Here is a 19,931-nt window from a genome sequence, read left to right on the forward strand (position 1 = left end):
TGCCCCTAATAATCAGACCAGTTACCATTTCTAACACGTTTTGTTTACTCAGTCTCTTAAGCTTATAAGGGATGCAGCACGGTAAATAAAACACTGCCCATATTCGAAGTACCTAAAGAATTTATGACTGGTGATATATTCAGGATATTTTATGGTTTAGCTATTTTTGGTGTAGGTTTCCCATCTGAAATTGAATTATTCTATTTAAGATACAGCTAGCACAGAATTACTGCAGAGCTGCCCTTTTTTTCTGAATGATAACAGCTTTCTCAGAAACTTCCACTGAAATATCAGTAAGTCTATAATTGTCAGGTTGACAATTGCAACTCTTCTCCAGGAGGAATTGTACTGTGACTTATTTCACAACCCCTCACATAATTACAGCTATTAATTGTCTCTTACAAGCTTTGTTTGTAATGTTTGTTTGTAAAATCACTGATCCAACAATGAGGAAGGCTTGTCTTCAAACCTAGCACCCAAGCCAAGCAATCCTCCATTTATCTTTTTTAATGTTTTCATATTTTACATTAGAATTGGTATATTTCAAGCAGACACTTCTAGTAACCAATATTTACACACCCTGAGAACAGAATAACAAGGGCCCTATGTAATATTTTTATCCTTGCAAATCTAGAAACTTAGAGACAAGGAATGTAGGTGGCTGCATCTGTGTCAAAGCCAGCAAAGCTGCACTGATTTACACCAGTTGTGGATCTGATCCTTACAACAGCACAAAGAACACAGTACAGACCTAATACTACGTGGGAGAGAAAGTGTGACTATAACTAGCATGGAATTAGGTTCTAAGTAGGAATTAATACATTTTACACATAGCAGTTTACTCAACTTGACTGTTCAGAGCTGTAAAAAGAGAAAATCTCAATGCATTTTATTTATCATGAAACAAAATACACATTTGAAGAAACCCTCTTTTCTGATTCTGCTCTTGCACATTAAGGGGTTGGTTTGTTTGGTTTTGCTTTCACAGATTTTTGTGGCAATGCTACAGCCCAAGTTAGAAACATGAAAAAATATCTGCTATGGTGAATGTAAATTGTAGCGCTAGTCCAAGGGCTAACAACATAATTGGCGTAATATTGCCAAAGACAGAGATGTTACATGGGAGGCAGCTCTGATGCTATGTTTTTTATGCAAGTGATGTATGAAGGAACAAGAACAAAGAAACCAAAGCAGTAAAGCAGTGGGTGGACCAGTGTCCTGGATGTCCTGTATATTAATCAAGGAGCCCAATCTCTCATTCTTTTTGATCCAAAATCTCTGGGAATTTTGATTAAAAAGAGGATGTTAGATTCTGTCTTTCAGGGTTTTTTTTTTTTAGCCTGATAAATCCTCAAAACCAATCCTAAAGCTCTATACCCCTCTGAAATCAAAGTAGTTTTCAAAGGGATTGCTGAGTTCAATAGCCCTCTTCAGAAGTCAGTGTTTATTCTGATCAGAGGTTGAAATTTCATCAAAAGAGCAAGGATACAGCAATCAGACTTATTCAGTCTTTCTTTCTTTCTTAACCAAAAATAGAAAGGGAAGGAAATAAAGGTACACTGTTTTGACTAGCACAATATCTTTTGTGGAACTAAGAAGACTGGGAGATTAAAAAGTTAAAAGGTTTCCATAAGCAGTTTTGACAGATTTTGGAATGACAGAAGAAAGTCGTAGCTTTCTTCCTAACCTGTAAAAATGTGAAGGAGAAAAATATGTTTGCATTCCTGGACATGATCCTATTTACATCAAAGTCAAAGGTAAAATTCCCCTACACCAAACTGTACATGCAGATTTTTTTACAGGCATTAGAATACTTTAAAAATACATTGCAGCATTGTGGGATAGGTTCCCAAGTGCTTAGGAAAGCAGATCCATGAAAGTAACACCTGAAAAGGTTCATACAGTGATAGTAACCACTTCATGAGCTGGGCTCAGGTGGATCCCAGTGATGCATTATCGTGGCTGCATTTACCCTCACTTGGAAAAGGTGCATCGTTGCTAGCACAAATACCCTTGCATTCTGCTTTCACTACCTTCAGAGACTCAAAACTTTTCAAGTTTATTTTATGACCTTGAAATCTTCTCACCCTCTCAGCCAGCACGTTATCAGTAACAGAAACCCTTTTTTTTTTCTGTCCAGTGTCATCTATTTAATTTTAATAGAACTTGCCTCCAAAGGCATTTATCAATTTAATAGCAATGAGACAGAAATCCGGAGTATCCACTTCTGTTTCAATTTTAAATACCTTCATCATGTGTGCGTGCACTAGAGGGAGCAGAAAGTTGCAGTCCTCCAACTAATGTGACCACTACAGTATACACACAGTAGGTCATGTAAAAGTGGTTGCACCCAGGAGCTATACTGCACCCTACCCCATCAATTCATGGCAACATCCAAATCTTCCTGTTGTCAAAATGGAATAATCTCCCAATTATAACTTGCAAAATGAGACCATACAGCTTTTTTATTTTCATTATTTCTCAGTTTGCATCTCTGTTCAGAATTGCAAAAGCACTAAATAGTTTTGTTTGGAAGGGACCTCTGAGGGTCATCTAATCCAAACCACTTGCTCAAGCAGTGTCAGCTAGAGCAGGCTGTCCAGCACAGCGTCCACTTAGGATTTTAATATCTACAAAGACTGAGACTCCACAACCTCTCTGGGCAACCTCTTCCAGTGCTTGACCACCTTCACTGTAAAAAAAAGTGTTTTATTGTTGTTGGATGGAATTTCCTGTTGTTTAATTTATGCCCATTGCCTCTTATCCTGTCACTGGGTACCATCAAACAGACTCTGGCTCCATCTTACACCCTCCCAACAGGTATGTATATACATTGACAAGATCTCTCTTGAGCCTCCTCTTCCCCAGGCTACAAAGTCCCAGCTCTCAGCCTTTCCTCATATGACAGATCCTCCAGTCCCTTCATCTTCATGGCTCTGCTCTGGACTTATTCCAGTAAGTCCATATCTTTCCTGTACTGGGGAGCCCAGAACTGGACACAGTACTTCAGATACGGTCTCACCAATGCTCAGTAGAGAGGAAGAATCATCTCTCTCAGCCTGCTGGGATCACCTCCCTCTTCATAATCCAGCCTAGGATACTGTTGGCCTCTTTGCCATGAGGGGGCATTGCTGCTTCATGGTCAGCTAGTTGTCCACCAGGAAGGCAGGAATTTGCATTTCTTCTTGTCGAACTTAATGAGATTCCTCTCTGCCCAGTTCTCCAGCCTGTCCAGATCTCTCTGGATAGCAGTACAACCATCAGCCAGTCCTTCCAGTTTTGTATCTCCTGTGAACTTCTTGAAGGTGCCCTCTGCTCCATCATCGAGGTCATTAAGAAAGATACTAAACAGTACTGGCCCCAGTATTGACCCCTGGCATACAGCACTAGTGACCTGTCTCCAACTGGACTTTGTACTGGTTATTTAGCCAGTTTTCAAACCACCTCACAGCACACTTATCTAACCCATGCTTTGTCAGCTTGTCTATGAAGACATTATGGTAGGTAATGTCAAAGGCCTTACTAAAGTTGAGGTAAAAAACAGCCACTGCTCTCCCCTCATCCATCAAGCTGGTCACCCCATTTGTAGAAAGCCAACAGGTTGGTTAAGCATGATTTCTCCTTCACAAATCCATGCTGGCTACTCCAATTCACCTGCTTGCCTTCACATGTTTGCAAATGCTTTGCAAGAGGATTTTCTCTAGCATCTTCCCAGCAACTGACCAGCCTGTAGTTTGCCAGATCTTTCTTCTTCCCTTCTCAAAGATTAGAGTGATATTTGCTGTCTTCCATTCTTCAGGAACCTCTTCCAATCACCATGATAATTTAAAAGTAATCGGGATAATTTAAAAGTAATCCCTCAGCACTCACAGGTGCAACCCATCAGGTACCATGAACACAGATATGTTCAGTTTGTTTAAATGCTCCTTAACCTGGTTCTCTTCCACCAGTGGCAAGTTCTTTGTTCTATACTTTTCATCTCCAGGGCCTGGGATTCCTGGAGGCCAGTTTTACTGATAAAGACTAAGGTAAAGAAGGCATTGAGCTTTTTCCATATAATTTCTCACTAGTTCTCCTGCTTCATTCAGCAATGGACCCACATTTTCCCTAGTTATCTTTCTGCTATTTACTTACTTGTAAAATCCTTTCTTGCTGCCCTTCACATTCCTGGACAGATTTAACTTGACTTTGGCCTTGGTTTTCCTAACCCTATCCCTGCAGGACTGGACAGTAGCTCCATACTTGTGCTGGGTCACCTACCTCTGTTTCCACCTTTTGTACACTTCCTTTTTATGTCTGAATTCAGTTAGGAGCTTCTTGTTCATCCATTCAGGTCTCCTGCTGCTTTTGATTTCCTACTTGTTAGGATGGATCTTTCTTGAGCTTGGAGGACGTGATCTCTGAAAATAAACCAGTTCTCCTAGACCCCTCTTCTCCCCAGGGCCATGTCCCATGGGATTCTTCCAAGTCTGGAAGAAACCTCTGAACAGGTTGAAGTCTGCTCTCCTGAAATCCAGGGCTGTGGTCTTGCTTTTTGCCCTACTCGCTTCTCTTAGGATCCTGAATTCCACCATTGGTGGATTTCACATCCCTGACCAGTTCTTCCTTGCTTGTAAGTATCAGCTCCAGCCAAGCACTTTTCTTTGTTGGCTCCTTAGTTACCTGTGCCAGGAAGTTGTCATTAATGCACTCAAGAAATCTCCTAGACTGCTTGAACCCCACTGTATCACCCTTCCACCAGATAATTAGGGTTGTTAAAGACTTCCATAAGGACCAGGGCTTGTGCATGTGTGACTTCAAGAAGGCCTCATCTACCTCTTCCTAGTCAGCAGATCTATGCTAGATACCCACTATAATGGTCTACCTGGTAATCTTGACCTATGCATTCATGGCTCTAGAAAACATACCTGATTAAATTATTTATCTGACAAAAACTCCTGTAAATATATATTGAAATATTTTACCTCAGGCGTATCAATCACTGGTAATTGCTCTATGTACTGGAGATAGTCTTCAACTGTTTTCCCTTTTGGAATAACATAATCTTTGTAGAAACAAAATTTTTCACTAAACATGTGCTCTCCAAACCACACTCTTGCATATGTATTGAGCAGTGCTTTGTCAAGGTCATCAGTTACACGGCCACCATACTGTACTTCTCCAATCATATAGCGAACACAGGTCCAGTTCACTCCACGTTTAATGTCCATATCATCCAAATGGTTCTGAATAAATTGCACACTGGCTGTGAAGTCTGCCTGATTAAATTCATAAGGAATATTCCAGCCCAATGGACCAAACTTCCGTCTTTCCTGTGAAATAGATAGAGTTAAAGGTAAAAGTCTGATTGATAGTAATTGTGCAGAAAACAATAAGTGCAGAAGAATACATGAGATATGCTAAGAATGTAGTAGTCCAGCTGGGACTATATTTCACCAACTATAAAAAAAAAAATTATTCTTCTCTTAAAACACACACAAGACCAAATGCTTGATTAATTATCTAGTAGTTAAGTATTTCTTCATTTATCATAATCAGTAGAGAGATACAAAAAAAAAAGGAATAGGAATATTAACATTTTCCGAAAGAAAAAAATCCTCTTTTTTAAGTGCAGCGAATCTGTGAGTCTAGAACTACAGTTTGGGAATTTCAACAACAAAGCTACTGTTTTAGGAAACAATTTCCAAACTTATCAGCTGTGATCATTGTCTGTGGTCCTCCTATGGACTAGGTATACTCATACCACTGATATCTCTGCATGTTACAGATGTAAGTAGCAAATGCTGCTTCTTACTAAATCATTTACAGATGCAGCTGGCTGTATGTAGTTGTTAGGGCAATATCTGGTATTTAAACATTCTTAATTTCCACCAAGAAAGAAGCAATGGGCCAAAGACAAGCATACCACAGGCTTCCATTAGACCACAATGCATCAGTGCATGGATGCCACAGAGTTACATTAACTAAGCAACAAATATAAACAAAGGATACTGCAAAACCTATCAATAGAATGAGGAAAAGTTGTGGTTAATCCATAAAGCACTTTCATTAATGGAACTTCTGAAAGGCAAGACCCAAAATCAGCTTCCACCTTAATTTCCTCCTACAGGTTTCAGTGCAGGAAGGATTTATATTCACCCTCATAGACCTTCTCATTGTGAAAGTAGCAGTTTTAAGACTATGGTTTTCCAACCCAAGCTGTAAATTTCTTTAATGTGCTTTTATGATTTAAAATATTAGTAAAAACCACTTAGTTGAAAGACAGATCACACAGCCATGCCCAAAGGCTTTAACAGAAGAATACAATAATCGATCATAGGTTGACTGTCCTTTTTCACCCTGAAATGCCATCCCTCCTGGAAGTACAAGATCAACATGAGCAGAGTTCTAAGACAGTTGCAGTAATAGAGGTGTATTGTTTTCTTTCTTATTTTATTTATGATGCATTAATAAATGAAACATAGCTTTATGACAGAAAAAAAAATGCATTTTTAAACCTGAACAGTTGTGTGAAGAAATGCTACAGCATATAGCAATGGCTTCCACTGTGCCATGTTGCTCACTTCTAGGTGATCCTGAGTAACAGCTGAATATGTCCGTTTTAAGCCAGCTTTCACACCTAGGAAATAAGCACAAAAATGTAATATATGAGCAAAAAAAATCTATGGAACCAATAACTCTAACTTCCATTAAGAAGAATTCTTTATTCCAATCTACAGTATCATCTTATTTGTAGCTTCAAATAATCTCTTTGAATCAATTATCTGTTCAGTTGGTCATAGCAGGCAAGCTTCAGCTACGTTTTGTTTCAGGTACATGACACACCAAATTAAGTTCAGGAGTCCAGGAGTCAGGAAGTAATTACACTTAAGTAATCATATTGTAAATGTTACCAATAACAACTGAAATATAAACATAACTATTCAGCAACTATATGGCAATCAACATCTAACATCATATGAAATACAGCACTGAATATCCAAGAGTTTGTGTTTCACTATTTACATATAGAATTAGATTTTAGTTTTACCGAAGACAATTTTATTTATATTTCATTCCTATAACAATCTCAAAATTCCGTATGCAGCTTCTCAAACTGGCATACAGACACCAAGCTGATTACAAGATAATCTAGATCCATAGTAGAAATACTAGTACTTGAGGCGGTTTGTTTGAGCACTGACATTTCACATCCTGGGAACAGCTTTAGGCACATAATACTGATACAATCTTAGCTTCCATGGAATATGTAAGCCCCACTACTCCCAGATGCTTTCAGACAGCGTTACTGAAGCATCATCTGCTTTTGGCAGACAACACCAAGCATGAGTTACTGACACCAGGTCCCTCTTATGATATCTTCCACCTAATCAGCTTAACACAAGTCTAAAAAGACAAATTTCAAGTGTAGTGAATAGATTGTCCAAGTCATCGTACTTCCTATGACACAATAAAAGTCCTTTTGCTTCTTTCCTACTTCACAAAGACCCTGTAGAATAATATTCAAACAAATAGCTTTTCAAAATATTATAAGGCTATCATAAGAGAGTTCCAAAATCAAGATAAATTAATCAAACAAAAGTGCCTTATCACATCGTGCTACCAGTGTGGCAGGACAGTATCAGAAGACTAAAACTGTTTATATTTCATCCTGACTTAAATTGTTACATGGGGCATATTTCTATTACTAAATGCAAGTTGTAAATTGGCTATAACATGACTTACAAAATAGCCTCCTGGAGCTATAGGATGTTATCATTTGAATGATGAGAAGGGGGTCAGAGCACAATAAAAAGATGCTGAGCAGTGAATTAAAAAGGGGAGAGAAGAGAAAGAAGTAAGAAATTTTTAACAGCAGACTGACTAACTGCTCTTGAGAGTGGAGTATATATACTGAAACAGGATGTCTTTCACAAGATCAGACATTTTGCAGGCATCTTACTAATTTTCAAAGGAAGATGAATACTGAAATAAGAGCTTGAAATGACTGAGGCATTAAATACAACCATCGACAAAAATTCTCTGCCCCTACTGACTTGATCTACTGAAATCAGCGGCAACATGTATATGCAAATGAAAGGCAAGTTAATACATTACACAGTTAGTTAAAGACAAAATAAGTGTCAGGCTTGAGAATTTCTTTCTGCCATAGTCCAAAATTAGAAGTAACATTCCCTCATCATACATAACGAGTAGTTATAAGGCAGGGTAGTAAGTTGCTTCTATAAACATATAAAGGATGTCTACAGGTAGCAGCATAGTAAGAGAGAGACATTCAACAGCAGGAGAGCAACAGGTTAGAGACAACTTAGAAAAGCTGGCTGTTTTCATATCACACAGAATAACACCAAATAGTTCAGGTTGGAAAGGACCTCTGGAGACCACCTTGTGCAACATCCCTTCTCAAAGCAGGATCAACTTGAGCTGGTTGCTCAGTGCCTTGTCCATGTTGATTTTGAGGATGGAGTCTATAAACTCACTGAAAAGCTATTCCAGTGTTTGACCACCCTCATAGTGGGTTAAGATTTCTTCTGATGAAGTAGAATTTCCTGGATTTCCATTTGTGTCCATCCTCTCTTTCTGGCGCTTAGCACCACTGAGAAAAGTCTTGCTGCTTTCTCTGCTCACTCCCATCACGTATTTATATTCATTAATACTCCTTCTCTCCTCAAGGTTAAACAATCATACCTCTTTTGTCTTCTCCTCATCTGTCACGTTCTCCAGTCCCTTCAGCATCTTTGTGGCCTCTCACTGGACTCGTTCTGTCCATGTCTTTCTTGCACTGGGGAGGTCAGACCTGAAGACACGACTCCGAATGTGCTTTCACTATAGCTTAGTAGAGAAGAATCACCTCCCTCAGCCTGCTGGAAATTATCTTCCTTATGCAGAGGGTGTTTCAGGCCATCTTTGCTCCAAGGGTGTATTGCTGGCTCATGTTCCACTTGATTTCGATCAGGAACCCCATGTCCTTTACTGTGAAGCTGCTTTACAGCTGGTCAACCCCATCATGTACAGATGCATGAGGGGGAGTACTTGGTATTTCCCTATGTTGAAGTTCAGCATATTTTTCTCAGAACATTTCTTCAGTCTGTGAAACTCTCACTAAACAACAACATGACCTTCTGGTGTACCAGCCCCTTCTTCCCACTTTGTGTCAACTATAAACTTGCTGAGGGTGTCCCATCATCCAGGTCATTAGTGAAATTTTTAACCGCTGCTGGCCCCAGTATTGACCCCTGGCATACATCACTGGTGACTGCTCTGCAGCTGGACTTTTGCAGCTGACCACAACCCTTTGAGCCTGGGAGTTCACACAATTTTCAATCCACCTCACTGTCCATTTCTGTAATGCCTACTTGATCAGTATGTCTAAAAAAATGTACTGGGGGGCTGTGTCAAAAGCCTTCTTGAAGCCACGATAACACTCTGTGCGTTCCCCTCATCCACTAAATCAATCATCTTATTGTAGAAGGCTATCAGGTTGGTTATTAGACTCAAAGAATAGTAAGTAATCAATGGCTTAGGACACATTATCAGCCAGACAAAAAGTAAACTGTTCAATATCTTCAAGCAAATTGTTCGGTATCTTCATCAGTGGCTTGGATAAGGACCAAAAGACAACCTCAACAAATTTGTAGACAATACTAAATTAGAGAGTGTGGCTGACATACTTAAACAGCAGACCATCAGTCCAGAGGGATCTAGAGAAAGATGAAACCTTGGCCAACAAAATCTGCATGAAGTTCAACAAGGAGAAGTGCAAAGTTCTGCACCTGCAGCACAATAACCCCATGCATTTGTACAAGCTGAGATCTGCTAGCTGAGATCTACTGGTAAGCACCTCAGGGTTATCACAGACACCAGATTTTCTATAAGCAAAACCATCAGACTGAAGAAAGTTCTCATCACTTTCCACTTAGTGCTGATCAGGCTTCCTCTTATTTGGCACATAAAGGAGGTGTGGAGAAACTGGATAGGGCAATAAAGGTGGTCAGATACTGAGAGTATATGACCTACAAAGACAGGATAAGAACGCTGAGTTTGTTTAGTCTGTTGAAGAGGAGGCTGTGGTATGCAAAAACCTGCTTAAACTGTGAATACTGAAAAGTAGCAGATAATTGCATGCACATATGAGGGACAGCAGATGTCCAAAACTGAAATTTTGAACTCCCAAGGACAAACTTTTGTTCTGGTTTTGTTAGTGAGGGGGGGGCCTAAGGTGGTAGCTTCTGTAGGAAACTGCTAGAAGTCGCTCCCCTTTGTTTAGTGGACTCGGCCGGGCCTAGGGCGGACCCGCTGCTGGCCAAGGCCAAGCCAATTGGTAGCAGAATGTCCCGTGATAACGCCTCTGCGATAACGTATTTAAGTAGGGGAAAACAGGAAAAAGAGGAGGAGAAGATGTGAAGCAGCTGAGCGGGGGGCAGAGAGGGGGAGGCGCGAGCCTCATGGGCCTTGCAGGCCTCACCCTCTGGCCTCCCGCCAGGCAGCCGACTGGGCCCAACTTGGCCCGGCCTGGCTGCAAGAAGTGGAGAGGAGATGAGAAGTGAATAAGATGTAAAAAGGATCCTGAGAGACGTCTGCCAGCCTGTTGTGAGGAACGGCTGCAGACGCCAAGGTCAGTTCAGAAGGAGGGGGAGGAGTAATGCGGCTCCTGGCCAAGATTCCTCTGCAACTCGTGGTGAAGACCATGGTGGAGCGGGTTGTCCCCCTGCAGCCCATGGAGGTCCACGGAGGGGCAGAGATCCACCTGCAGCCCATGGAGGACCCCACGCCAGAGCAGGTGGAGGCCTGAAGGAGGCTGTGGCCCGTGGAGGGCCCGCTGGGACAGCTGTTCTAGAGGGACTGCACCCCGTGGAAGAGATGACCCACGCCGGAGCAGTTTCACGAAGGACTGTGGCCCGTGGGAGGGACCCCACGCTGGAGCAGAGGAGGAATGCGAGGAGTTCTTCCCCTGACGATGATACAGCGGCGTAAAACAACGCGTGATGAACTGACCGCGACCCCCATTCCCTTTTCCCCCCCGTGCTGCTCGGGAGGGGAAGGTAGTAGAGATAATGTTAAGCCTGGGAAGAGGGAGGGGTGGGGGGGAGGTTATCTTGTTCCCTGTCTCATTCTCCTGCTAATTTTAGAAATAAATGAATAGTTTTCCCCAAGTCGAGTCTGTTTTGCCTGTGACGGTAACTTTAAGGATTTCTCCCCATCCTTATCTCAAACCTTGAGCTGTTTTTTTTTCTTATATCATCTCCTCCTATTCTCTTGGAGGGTGGGGGGAGCGAGAGACAGACTGCGTAGTCTGGTCCTGATCAGGGCTGAACTACGACAACTTTGTACTTGCTAGCTGTGAATTGTACAGGCTGCAAAAACTGAAACATCCTGAATCCTCCAATTAATATAGAAACATGAGTCAGAACTCCCAATTAAGATGCTGATCACACTTTGTACTTCTGCATATAGACTACTTAGGTTAGGAAAACTGGGGCTTAGAGGCCCAGAAAACACAAGATGAACATCCTAGCTTGAGGAAACATCCTGGAAGTGGGGAAAGATTCTGGAAACAGGAGAGATGGATGGAGGCAGATGCCAGGGGATGCCCAGAGACCTAGGCCAGTAATGTCCAAGACTGGTAGCTGCAAGTAGCTGCAAAGCCTTAAACCTACATAACTTTCTGCCTGACCTTCCTGGACCAGCAGCAATCTCTGCAACAGGAAGGGAAGTCAAGACAAAATGAATACAATACAGCAGACTGGGAGCAAGAGAGTGAGTATGTAAAATAAGCAAGTAGCATAAAATCCCTAATCTCATAGATTCTTAAGTAAATCCCAGTACTCGGGTCCACTATGGGTTGTTATTAACTGTCTTGCCTGTGACAGAGACTAAGAGGTGATTCAGCAGCAGCTCACAAACACTTGAAGGACAATTACAAAGATGCTCATGTCCATCTCCTGACAGCAGTGTCAGATGACATAAGAAGCAGCAACAGCCACAGCTACATATTGCAGCTTGGGAGCTTGAGTTTGGGTGTTCAGAAGAGTTCTTCCTTTTTCTTACCCAGCAGAGCACAGGATCAGTCCCCCTCTGCATCCTTGGGTGGGGTCAACAGGACAGAAAGAAGAGAGTGATGGAGTGTATTAAGGTTAAGAAAGGACCACTGACCTGGCATTCTCCACAGGTTCCCCACAAACATCAAAATTGTTATCAATTTCTGTTAGGAACAAAAAAAAGTATCCATTTTCTCCCAAAGAGTCATGCTTTACACATTGCAAGACTGATTAACACAGTACTGTATTTAGCTAATGAAAAAACAGAGAGTAAAAACTAAAATATTGCACAACATCTAGTGGTACAGAGTCAGTGAGAAAGCAAGCCCCCAAACTCAAAAAAAAAAAAGCATCTTTTCCTACCTTGAGGGGATTCATTAGTAAATTTGATAGAGGACTGTAAAAGATTAATAGGAAATTCTGGGTGAGCCTCTGTAGTGATCCAGGTCCTGAAATCTTCACTCATAGATTCTGTTGTTGTGATGGTGTCCATTAACTCCCCAAGAAACTCCAAGCCAAGGTGGCAGTTCTGTAGAAGGAGCCATCCTCCATCTTGCATGCACTGATTTAACAGGCGCCTTGCATGGACTTCCTGGCCCTGACCCATTGAAATGGCATGACAGGGAATGTTCTGGAAGGAAAAAAAAGAAAGTTTCTTTCATATCTAGTTCTTTACAATGATTATACACACAATGTATTGCTTCTGCAGGTTCATGTGTAGTGACATTGTGCCACAAAGAAAAACACTAATATCAATGGAGGTCGATTATATTAAAACAGAGTAAACAAAAAAGGAAAACCCTCCAAGTTGCTCTTATCTTCCACCTACTGAAAGAAAACTCCACCCACTGGACATGATACTTTTTTGCAGGTCTGACGAATTCAACGGGGTAAGATAACCAAAACATTTTCCCTTCCTTTTCCCCACTTTCACAAATAAAGCAGGACATACACACAGCAACAGAACTGCTTGACTATTCTTTTTTCCTGTGATGTGGACTCTCTTGAGATGAACAGATATTAAGATTCCACATAATAATGAAAGCATAGAGTAAAGCCAACAATTTTGGTGTCTTTTTTACTGTCTGAATATATTTATTTCATCTAACCGAGAACAGTCAAGGATACAGGCAGGACAAGAAAGATTGGTTCATATTAAGTCATTCCTTAGCAAACATCCTGTATTGTTAATTGGCAGCTGTGGAGCCACTGATTCAGAGGATTCTAGTTTGGAAATCTGCTAGCTAGTTTTCTAGCTGTTAGTTTTCTGGATTCAAAAGAGACAAAGCTCATAAATGCAAACACAGGAATTCTGGAAATTTATGGAGTCTTTCCTCCAGAGGCCATGGGAGAAGAACGCCAGTTGTTCAGAAAAACAGAAGATGATACAAGCTCTCACAAGGGGATCTGAAAAAGACAAGCTGACTAGGTAGTCATCAGGACCATACAAGCAACGTGCAGGTAGACCTCCTCTTGCTTATTGTTCTTATTACCCTTGTTCTTTTTAAGTAGTCCACTGGCTTAGGTTGGCTGCCTGACTCCTACCACAGAAAACCAGAACTATCAAACCCACTTGAGCATATTATTCTATATATGTGTTGAGGGCAAGGGAGTTGATGGAAAAGTCTTAGTTTCATGGACAGTTTCATGTTCAAGACCTACAGCCAAGTATCCCTCGTGCTGCAATTGATGAGCTGCATAAAGATTTATCAATCTGGGCTTATCTTCAGTTGTCTGAGAGCAACAAAGGTTAATCTTAAGTCTTCCTGCTACTGAGACTCTCTCACTGTGAAATTGAAAAGAAGGAAGTCATTCAGTCCTAAACAGCGTAGATGAGGCTGCCCTACTTTCGCAGAGGAAAAAGGCTAAGTATATGGACACAAGTTGTGCTGGGTCATTTGGCCTTAGGGTCAGAGAACAGGCCCTGACCCGATTTTACTGAACAGTATAAACACATCTGCTGTATACAACCCTCCACATCTGGCAAAAGATTTGAGAAGAGAATGCCAAAGATAAGAAAGCAGTTAAATCCTGCTCTCAGGTCAGTAAAACCTGAAACTGCAGCTAATACAAGCAAAGCTGAATAGCCTATGAAGTTGGCTACGTGCTGGAGGAGCAAAAACTTTACCTTTTCTAAGAGGTATCTGAGTACAGCTAGCACTCCCATAAGTCAAAGACTACGACCACCTCTGCAGAGCACGTAAATATTCAGCTGGTACATTATTCCCTAACAAAGCATTTGCTCATAATTTGCTCTTCTCTGCAATGTTACCTCTCAAACGTACAATCATTAAAAGTTATACTTCAAGACAAGGAAAAATATATTTCACTACAGATTGTCCTCCTTTTACACCTTCTGAAACAACTCTGTGAAAATGTCTGTGTACAGAATGTTTCTCTCAGAAGTGAGTCATACCAATATATCTGTGTCACCTTAATTCATCACTATCCAGATGAAAATGCTATTATTTTACTCACTACAGTGGCTCTGACAATTCTACTGAAGGTTCTGTGCATCATTCCCTGAAAGAAGAAACTATCTCTACAATAATAAAAATATCTGCTTTTAATGAAGCCAAAGTGCTACACCTAACGAACTCGATTTTAATTCAGAAAGTTAAATTGTGATTCCATCTTCAAGTGAAAGTAAAGGGGGCAGAAAATGAACTAGTTTTAAGACAGAGCTTGCTTGGTTTATAAACAAGGTTATATAGCTCAGTAGTCACAGATACAGTTTCCATTTCTTTGGGAGAAGGCCATCGGAACAACTAAATATTAGAGCAAAAAATAAATTCTGGACACAGATTTGAACACTTACAACTGCAGATAATTGTGTTATATTGTTAATATAATACATAAAGGTACCATGAGTACTGACAATCCATTTTAAAACTACAAATCATGTATGTAAAAGGGAAATCACCAAAAAAAATAGGCCCAGCATGGTTTTTGGAAGTTTTCTATCATAAAGAAGAAGAATAAAAAAAGAACAATACTTAGGATACTTTGGAGGTATGGAATCACATGTGTACCAAGATCAGATCCTTGGTGCAGCTAACCTATGTTAAATCAAAGGTTTATTCTGGAAAAACACAGAGAAAGCCAAGAGGAAGATGGAAACTAAGTATAATTTGTTGACTAACTAGCAAAATAAACACAAAGCCCTCTTACAAATGTTTCTGAAAAGTGTAAATGATTTATAGATACATTTTTCAAAAAATTGAGAACTGCTGATATGCTCCTCTGCTCCCACAATGTTGATATACATTTTCACTTAAAAAAAAAAAAGATTTGTGTTTTAGTTTGATTTGCAGAATCCGGATGGCTTCTGAAAGGTTTCTACATGCTATGTGGTAAGATCTTAATTCAAGAGATCAGACAAGAATTTTACAGTCAAACATTACAGTTAACTTTACATTTACAGTTGACATTACAGTTGAACTTCAAGTTATGACAGCCTAGCTGATGTTGCCTTGTTCATAAACCATGTGTGAATAAACAAGGCAATCTCTTTATCTCTTTTGCAACCTCTCTATCTATTATTCTACACGTTTCCTTAAAGCATGAAGACATATAAAAGTGTCCACTGCAATATACGTTCAGAACGACAGCAAAAACTGTCGTCTTTTAGCAGTCACAATTACAGAGCCTCCTCTACCTACCAGCACTTCTCCAGACAGGCTAAGGTCTTGCCTAAGATTTGACAGAATAGGAGAGCATTTTGTTCCACTACTTGCAAGAGTGAGTCTAAGTGACCAGCTGACTTCAAGTGACTCTATTAGGAGGTTAGTGTCACTCACTCCCTTACATGTTGAATGGGATAGAAATACTCAACTCCTGGATGCAAGCCACTGTTAAGTTTCAATCCTGTGCTCTGAATTGCTTTCAAAGAAGCCACTCTTTCTCTTTATTGTTTACAGAAACTAACTCCTGTTGGAGACAGAGTAAGTACCAATCTAGGAATCCATTTCACAGGCTATGTTATGTTGAAGAGTCCAAGAAGTGAGTGAAAACATCATTGCAAAGCTGACATTCCATTTGTATTCATATCATACACCATGAAAACAGGAATCCAATCAAAACCACCTAATGTGTTTACTTGGACTTGAAAAGGGACTAAAAAAAAAAAAAAATGCCCATTTTTATTCTATAGATATTCTTGCAGTTAATTTCAAATCTACACAGTCAAAACATCTCTCATATCTTTGGAAGAGACAATAGAACATTTTGTGAATAGGAATAAAATCGTTCTTCCAATGCATTGCTTGCAATAAACCTAAAAATCCTGCTCACTCAACTGCCTTCTTTCTCCCTCCCTATGTTTGTATACTGTCTGGCTATCTGGCTGCACAATTTTTGGGGACAAGAACCACATCAACAACTTCAGACTTAAGATTCCTAAGTTTAAACACTCAAGTGAGAGTTAGATCCTAAATTTAAGCACTCTTTATCACAGTTAGACAAATAAAATGAGAGACCTGATTTTCAAAGAGAATGAGCGTTTAAACTTTTTAATTAATAAGCTAAAGAGATTTGTGGGTGCTCCCCACTTTTACGAAAAAGTCTTACTGTGTACAAAATCCTGCACCTCTAAATTAAGATGCATTCTAACAGGGAGGAAAAATTATGCAGAACTACTGTGAATAACTTCTTCTTGGAAAAATTATACTTGCATCTACACTGTGAACCATAAAACATAAAGAACAGAGTGCTCTAAAGTGATGCTGCATTGTAAAAAATGTTGAACATCTCCATCAAGTGAACTGATGGAATGGTAGGGTCTCCAAATTAATTCATCTTGTCACCATATTTATGATTTTTTTTCTGTATCTTCCTGTAATTGTCATTACTATCAGCTCCTACAGTGAATGCAACACAGTGTAGGAGACAAGTATTGCTTCACTCTTATAGCTAAATACTTTCACTAAGTATTGGACTATCATAGTCTGCTGGATAAAGATAGAGGGCTCATTGGAATGAAAAAACTGAAAAAGCAAGAATATAACATTTCCCTTTCCTCAGTAAATGCATTTTGACTGCTGGTCCAAAATTAACTTCCAGAGGACACTGGTATGAATATAAATATAATCAGTCAAACTTCTATAAAATGTGGAAATACCATTTCTAGTTCAAAGGATAGTTTTAAATGTCTTTACCAGCTTTAGCAAACTCAGTTTAGAAGGATACCTTTGATTTTGCAAGACGTTCTATATTTTCAGTGGGGTCAGATCCCATTGACAAAAAGCATGTCAAAGGTGTTCGACAGTCACTTTCTATCCACATTGCTTCCATTTCAAGAATAAATCCTTCTGTATATTTCCCTCCAAGTGATTCCGCAATGTAATGTCGAGCCTAAAAAAAAAGCCAAGTTACCAGAAATATCTACCTTGTAGGTTTTTTATTTAGCATTAATCACTGATGTGGAATTTACCAATACCGACATTGGAAGGCAATGAATTTCTAAACTTTGATTTTCAACTTAGTGTAACGAATGTTACAGTCACCAGCAGGCAGCCATTGAAATTCTCAGATAGCAAACTTCACACAAAGAAAGGAAAGAATTCTTCTCACACAACAGCCATCCTGTGATCATTGTTGCTAGAGGATGCTAAAAGGTTTTTTTTAAAAGAACTAAAGAAATCCATGCAGAATAGATCCACTGTCAGCTCTGAGGACAGCCAAATATTGCCCCTAAATTACTGACTGTCCAGGACATGGAGAAGGCTGAGGTTCTCAATGACTTTTTTGCCTCAGTCTTCACCGACAAGAGTTCCTGTCCCACCGCCCAAGCTGTAGAAGGTGGAAGCAGGGACTGCAAGGATGAAGAACTGCCCATTGTACTCGAAGAGCAGGTTTGGGAACATCTAAGGAACCTGAAGGTGTACAAGTCCATGGGTCCTGATGAGATCCATCCGCAGGTCCTGAGGGAACTGGCGGATGAAGTTGCCAAGCCACTGGCCATCATATTTGAGAAGTCGTGGCGGTCTGGTGAGGTCCCCGATGACTGGAAGAGGGGGAACATAACCCCCATTTTTAAAAAGGGGAATAAGGAAGACCCGGGTAACTACAGGCCGGTCAGCCTCACCTCTGTGCCTGGCAAGGTCATGGAGCAGATTCTCCTGGAAACCATGCTAAGGCACATGGAGAGCAAGGAGGTGGTTGGTGACAGCCAACATGGCTTCACCAGGGGCAGATCATGCCTGACCAATTTGGTGGCCTTCTATGACGGGGTGATGGCATCGGTGGACAAGGGACGAGCAACTGACATCATCTACCTGGACTTGTGCAAAGCTTTTGACACTGTCCCGCACGACATCCTCTCTAAACTAGAGAGACATGGGTTTGATGGACGGACCACTCGGTGGATAAGGAGTTGGCTGGATGGCCGCACTCAGAGAGTGGTGGTCAATGGCTCAATGTCCATGTGGAGACCGGTCACGAGTGGCGTCCCTCAGGGGTCCGTACTGGGCCCGGCCCTGTTCAACATCTTTGTCGGCGACATGGACAGTGGGATGGAGTGCACCCTCAGCAAGTTCGCTGACGACATCAAGTTGTGTGGTGCCGTTGACACGCTGGAAGGGAGGGATGCCATCCAGAGGGACCTTGACAGGCTGGAGAGGTGGGCCCGTGCCAACCTCATGAAGTTCAACCAGGCCAAGTGCAAGGTCCTGCACCTGGGTCATGGCAATCCCAGGCACAAATACAGGCTGGGCAGGGAATGGATTGAGAGCAGCCCTGAGGAGAAGGACTTGGGAGTGCTGGTGGATGAGAAGCTTAACATGAGAGGCAATGCGCCCTTGCGGCCCAGGAGGCCAACCGCATCCTGGGCTGCATCAAGAGAAGCATGGCCAGCAGGTGGAGGGAGGTGATTCTCCCCCTCTACTCTGCCCTGGTGAGACCCCACCTGGAGTACTGTGTCCAGTTCTGGAGCCCCCAACACAAGAAGGACATGGACCAGTTGGAGAAGGTCCAGAGGAGGGCCACGAAGATGATAAAAGGGCTGGAGCACCTCTCTTATGAGGACAGGCTGAGAGAGTTGGGGCTGTTCAGCCTGCAGAAGAGGAGGCTCCGGGGAGACCTGATAGCAGTCTTCCAGTACCTCAAGGGGGCCAACAAGAAAGATGGGGAAAGGCTGTTTAGTAGGGCCTGTTGCGATAGGACGAGAGGTAATGGTTTTAAAATAGAGGGGGGTAGATTTAGATTAGAAATTAGGAAAAAATTTTTTACCATGCGAGTTATAGAACACTGGAAGAGGTTGCCCAGAAAGGTGGTGGAGGCCCCATCTCTGGAAACATTCAAGGCCAGGCTGGATGAGGCTCTGAGCAACCTGACCTAGTCAGGGATGTCCCTGTTTCTTGCAGGGGGGTTGGACTAGATGACCTTTGAAGGTCCCTTCCAACCCTAGCCATTCTATGATTCTATGAATGCTAAGGCTTGGTGGATACCCAAGCAAAAGAGTTTCTCTATACCAGCCCCATCTTAGCTCCTTTAAGCATGTATTGTTGACATTGTCTCTACAGCATAGCAGATTAGACAGATCTTTCATCTGACCCAGTTACAATCTTCCATATATTCGTTGGAACTTCAAACAGAAATTCTCCTGTCCAGTGGTTACCCAATTCAAGTCTCTTACGCTGAGTATCTATTTCTATACAAAACATAAACACAGCTCAGACTTTATCCTTAAAGGTCGAACCTTCCCTATGCCTCTATTGTCCTCTTTTCAAAGGCATTTTCTAAAAGGACTTCTAAAGCTATCCTGGTGTATGAAATGCTTTTTTGACAGACATGATTTTCCAACTGTGTAAGCTACTAGCACAGATTCTGAGGTATGTATTATGGAGAAAAACACCCAGGAACACGGTGGACTGAGGAAGATGCCAATTCCAGAAA

At 41.2% G+C, this 19,931-nt stretch overlaps 1 protein-coding gene across 1 annotated transcript in view; it reads right to left on the reverse strand.

Moving 5' to 3' along the window:
• Positions 1-19,931, reverse strand: part of LOC104487108 (dynein axonemal heavy chain 5) — a 175,453-nt gene that overhangs the window by 25,825 nt on the left and 129,697 nt on the right. Inside the window, exons 68-71 of the mRNA XM_086742108.1 lie at positions 17,226-17,390; positions 12,402-12,669; positions 6,498-6,619; positions 4,965-5,312 (exon numbers count right to left, since the gene is read on the reverse strand). Of these exons, the coding sequence (XP_086598234.1) occupies positions 4,965-5,312; positions 6,498-6,619; positions 12,402-12,669; positions 17,226-17,390 (903 nt within the window). The remainder of the gene's footprint in view (positions 1-4,964; positions 5,313-6,497; positions 6,620-12,401; positions 12,670-17,225; positions 17,391-19,931) is intronic.

This window comes from Chlamydotis macqueenii, chromosome 2 (genome assembly GCF_036417535.1).
Source record: "Chlamydotis macqueenii isolate bChlMac1 chromosome 2, bChlMac1.mat, whole genome shotgun sequence".
Classification (NCBI taxonomy): domain Eukaryota; kingdom Metazoa; phylum Chordata; class Aves; order Otidiformes; family Otididae; genus Chlamydotis; species Chlamydotis macqueenii.